This window comes from Myotis davidii, unplaced genomic scaffold (assembly GCF_000327345.1).
Source record: "Myotis davidii unplaced genomic scaffold, ASM32734v1 scaffold865, whole genome shotgun sequence".
In the NCBI taxonomy this organism is placed as follows: Eukaryota; Metazoa; Chordata; class Mammalia; order Chiroptera; family Vespertilionidae; genus Myotis; species Myotis davidii.
The window spans coordinates 750214-755314 of record NW_006296406.1 but is presented as its reverse complement, the minus strand read 5'-3'; the positions used below and the strand labels follow the sequence as shown (position 1 = coordinate 755314).

General features: G+C 45.6%; 1 protein-coding gene across 1 annotated transcript; it reads left to right on the top strand.

The window, feature by feature from the left end:
• The first annotated feature begins 3142 nt into the window (after positions 1-3142).
• Positions 3143-4075, top strand: LOC102770311 (taste receptor type 2 member 16-like). The gene has a single exon (XM_006771430.1). It carries the CDS (start codon positions 3143-3145, stop codon positions 4073-4075), a length of 933 nt encoding a protein of 310 aa, XP_006771493.1.
• Positions 4076-5101: the final 1026 nt, after the last annotated feature.

The following is a 5101-nucleotide window of genomic DNA, read 5'->3' as shown; positions in this document are numbered from 1 at the left end:
GTGTTTTGTTTCCCTGTCTTCTAATTCGGTAATTCAGTCCTCTGCTTCTCCTAGTCTACTGTTGAAACTTTCAATGGTGTTTTTTATTGCAGCTATATCACTCTTCATTTCTTCTTGGTTCTTACATAATGTTGTTGATTTTTTCATCCATTTCTTTTTGATTCTTACATAAGTTGTTGATTTTTTTCATCTGTGTCTTCTTGATTCTTGCATAAGTTGATTTTTTCCTCCATCCAGTTTATGCATTCTAGGACCCTTAATCTGAATCCTTTTTCTGTCATTCTACATGCCTCTGTTTCACTTAGCTGCTTTTTTGGCAAGTCCTCCTTTTCTTTCTTTTGGGGGTTTCTTTGTCTACCCATGTTTGATCTCATCGACATATCTAGATGTTGAGTCATTCAGGTGCTGCTCCTTGGGTGGCAGTGGCTCCTCAGGCTGTGGTTGCTCCTCAGGAAGTTGTGGTAGCAGCTGCTCCTCAGTTGGCAGCAGCTCCTCTGATGGGTGCTGTTCACAGCTGTGGTGGCTCCTCTGGCTGATGCGGGGAGGCTTCCCACACAGCTGCTGTTCCTCAGACAGAGGATGTGCTGATCATGAGACTGCTCTTCCTTGGATTGGGGTGGGCTACACACGCAGTTGCTACTCCTTGAACTGGGGCGGACTGCTCACGTGGCTGCTGATCCTTGAATGGGGGCTGGCTGCATGCTGCTGTTGTTCCTCTGATGTGGTGGGCTGCTTGTGGGGCTACTGCTCTTGGACTTGGACAGGTTGATTGCAAGTCTGTTGCTCCTCAGATGGGGGTGGGTTGCTTGCAAGGCTGCTGCTCTTTGGACGAGAGTGAGCTGCACGGGTGGCTGCTCCTCCTCGGACAAGGACATGACACTCACCCGGCTGTTGCTCATCGGGCAGGTGCATGCTGTTGTGGCTCTGCTCTCGGACCAGTGCGTGCTGCACAGGGCTGCCACTCCTCGGACGTAGGTGGTCTGTTCAGGTAGCTGCTGCTCCTCGGACCAGGGTGGGCTGCTGCTCCTCAAATGGGGATGGGCAGCTTGCAGAACTGCTGCTCCTCGGATGGGGGTGGGCTGCTCATACAGCTGCTGTTCCTCGGATTGGGCTAGCTGCTTGGGCAGCTGCTGCTGCTCAGACTAGGGCAAGATGCTTGTGCAGCTTCTGCTCCTCGGACTAGTGCAGGGTGCGGGCTATGCGCAGCTGCTGCTCCTTGGATGTAGGAAGACTGCTCATGTGGCTTCTGCTCCTCGGACAGGTCGGACTGCTCGCGTGGTTGCTGCTCCTTGGACAGGGAAGCGGGGTGCTCACACAGCTGCTGCTCCTTGGACAGGGGCAGGCCACATGAGGCTGCTGCTCTTAGGCTTGAGGCAGGCTGCTCATGGGGCTGATGCTCCCTGGACAAAAGCACACCACTCACGTGTCTGCTGCTCATTTGGTTGAAAAAAATAATGTGAAAAGAAGTAGGAAATAAAGTAACAAACAAAAAAGGAGAACAAAGAAAACAGCAAAAAAAAAAAGCAACAAATAAAAGGGGAAAACAAAGAAAAAAGCAAAAAAAGCTAACAAAGTAGTAATAAAAAATAAAAATGAAAAATTGAAATGTCATGCCTTTGGCTGGCTTAAGATCCCAGTTTTCTGGAATGTCTGTGATTTTTGTTGTTGTTGCTGGAACTGAAAGCCCCTCTTATAGGCCAGACCCTGTTAACTCCCAGGGACTAATTAGATTATTTTAATCCTTCATCTCATTTAGGGTAGAATCTGGGTGTGGCTGTATTCCTTGCCTGGGGGCTGGAGGGAAGGGTGGGGTTAAAACTTTAAGAGAAAATGGCTGCCCATGTCCTGGGTTCAGGGGTGACTCAGCACTCAATTTGCTGCCACCTCTCCTGGGCCCCTACTATCCCCAGCCTCTCCCCAGATTCCACTCGTCCGCACCTTCTCCCTCTCTTCAGCACAGGTGAGTGTCTGTGTCCAAAATGTCCTATGAACAGATTTCAGTGAAAACAAACAAACGCCAGCCGCAGAAATGGGAAAGGCTGTAAGCTCCTCTCTTACCGGCACTGCGTGGTCTGGTCAGCACTTCAGGCTGCCTCTTTTAGGCTCAGTCCTCCGTAATTACAGAACCCCGATCTCAAATCCCCCAGCGCCAACAGTCCCGCGGATCTCCTTTCCCCAGTCAGGGGCTGTGCCTGTCCCAAGAGACGCAGGCTGAGTGCCACTCGGTCTCCCTCTGGCCATCTGGGCTCAGAGGTCTGGCAAACTTTCCTGCCCAGATCCCTGGTTTTTACCTTTCCAGGGGAACTCTGCCCTTCCTGACTGCAAACTGTCTCACCAGCTGAGTATACTTCAACAATTCAGGATGGGTGTTATTAGTTTCAACTGCTCACTCCATTTGCTCCAGGGACAAGCCCTGGGACATGTCTGTACTTCTGCCGCCATCTTGTCCCCATGCAGTGATTTCTTGAGTTGAAGAATTTGACAGGCAGCTATGAAGTGGTCTGTATTGGAGGGTGATACTTGAAGGTCTGGGGTTCAAGCAATTTTGTGGGTAGAATCTCAGAGTAAGGACTTTTCTTTATTATTTTTTTATTGACACTCATACTTTGGTTGCTGCATCTAACCACAGCTCCTGTGGAAGCTGGGGAGACAGGGATTCTGAAGTGTCATGATTAAAGCACTCGGTTAGCAAAATAGATATATCGCCAGGACCTGAAAAAACAGTGAAGGATTTATCTTTCCCACGGTTCAAATTGTAGGTTAAAAGAATGAGGATATCATTTAAAGGAGATGGGGAAATAAGTTAAAGACAAGACACCTCACAGAGATAAAGAGGAATCAATGGCATGGTTAAGAAACAGGCATTTCATTTCTGGGAATAATCAAATAACCTCATGAGCAAAAATCCACATTCAAATAACATTTCCCTCCATCCCAGGTCTGATAACAAACCAGCAAGCAAAGCATAAGCAAATTCTGCAGATAGGAACACGCAAAATCAAAATTGAGCTAGGGTTAATTTGCATCCGTAGAGAGGTATTTTCTTGCATCAGACAATAGTGCGGCCAGGAATGAATATTCTGCTTGCATATTATTGCAGAGATTCTGGGTCTGTGTGCAGAAGATACTTTGGAGTGGAAGAATGATACCCAACCAACTCACTGTTTTCTTCATGACCATCTATCTGCTCGAGTCCTTGACAATAATTGTGCAGAGCAGCTTAATTGTTGCGGTGCTGAGCAGAGAGTGGGTGCAGGTCAAAAGGCTGTCACCTGTGGACATGATTCTCATCAGCCTGGGCATCTGCCGCTTCTTACTACAGGGGACATCAGTGCTGTACAACTTTTGCTATGATTTCAACCCTGACGATTACCTTTGGTACATTGCACTCATCTGGGAATTTACTAATACTCTTGCATTCTGGTTAACCAGCTTGCTAGCTGTCGTGTACTGTGTCAAAGTCTCTTCCTTCACCTATGCCATCTTCCTCTGGCTGAGGTGGAGAATTTTGAGATTGGTTCCCCAGCTGTTGCTGGGCTCTCTGATGATTTCCTGTGTGACAATCATTGTTTCAGCTCTTAGATTTGTCTTCATCAAGAGTCAATTGATCTCCATGATGCAATTACCTGGAAACAACACAGAGATGGAGACACTTACGACATTCCTGGAGAAAAATTATGCATATCAGCTTCTGGCAATGTTGTTCATTCCTTTCCTCCTTTTCCTGACCTCCACCATCTTGCTCATAGCCTCATTGTGCCAACACTTGAGGCAGAAAAGACATCACGACACTGGCCACAGCAACTCCAGCATGAAAGCTCATGCCACTGCCCTGAGGTTTCTTGCCTTCTTCCTCATCTTCTTCACCTCTTACTTTTTTACCATAATTATCTCCACTACATATCATCTAAAGCATAAGAGTTACTGGTTCTGGGCCAGCGAAACTATCATCTATGCTACAATCTCTATTCATTTAACTTCACTAATGCTGAGTAGTCCTGCATTGAAAAAGGTTTTAAAGGTAAGCTGCTGTGGCCCAAAGCTGCCTGAGGCTCCAGGTAGAACAAGAACCTAATCAAATGGGAGCTTGCATTGATGCAACAAATACCAACTGCAAAGTTTACTCTTCACACTCCTATGTGACAGTCATGCTCCCTAAATGCAAGCAAACCCAAACAAGCCTCGCTCTCTTCCGTTCCCACAGCCATTCATCTCTAAACAGCCAGTCTTTCTCTATTCTATGCCACTCCTTTCTTTTCCTCTTCACAGTCCCCAGGTTGGTCGCAACTTTCTCATGCTTTCCCCATCTCTCCTCAGTCCTCTGTATCTGTGGAGTTTTACTTTCAGTGTATTCTACACAAGGGAGCCAAAATTATGATGTCCATTCATTATATTTATTTTATCCTTTTCATGACTGCCAATTGCTTCACACAGTAATAGAAATAGCTTCCCCACAATAATGTATTGCCTCCACCCTGAAGGTTCTCCATGCTAAGGTCTCAATTAATCGATTTTTCTAAATTTAGTCAAGAAAATGTCTGGCCATTTTCCTTTCTCTCTGTTCTTTCTGGACCTTTATCCAATGGCATAACTTTTCTTGTTTGTTTCTCTTCCACACAATATGACTTTATTCCTTTAAAACTCAAGTCAAAACTTAACTCTTCTTTCATTTTCATTGGTCAAGACATTATATTCTCCCCAGAATAGAAAACTACATACCCAATCTAGATTCTTCCTAGAACATCTCCAAACATTGGCAACTTCACTGCCTCAATTGCATATGGTTTCCATTGGCAGGATTCTTGCCTCTCAATTGTACTACAATTTGGAATAAGTTATCTAGAAGATTCCCAGATTGAGACTTAGCTGGATTTCTTCCAGATATAACCCAGATGTCATCTGGGAACTCTTCTTACTTCATAAAATCTGAGTGGCATTGGCTTAAACTCTCTATACTCTTCTCTTTCTTCCTCTGCAACAGTTCAAAACCCTCCCAAATTGACAAGAATATAGGAACCATATAGTAATCAATTGTAAACCACCTATGGGACTTTTCTCTTCTTTATAAGTCCTTTTCCGCTTCCCCAATGCCCTTTCCCTT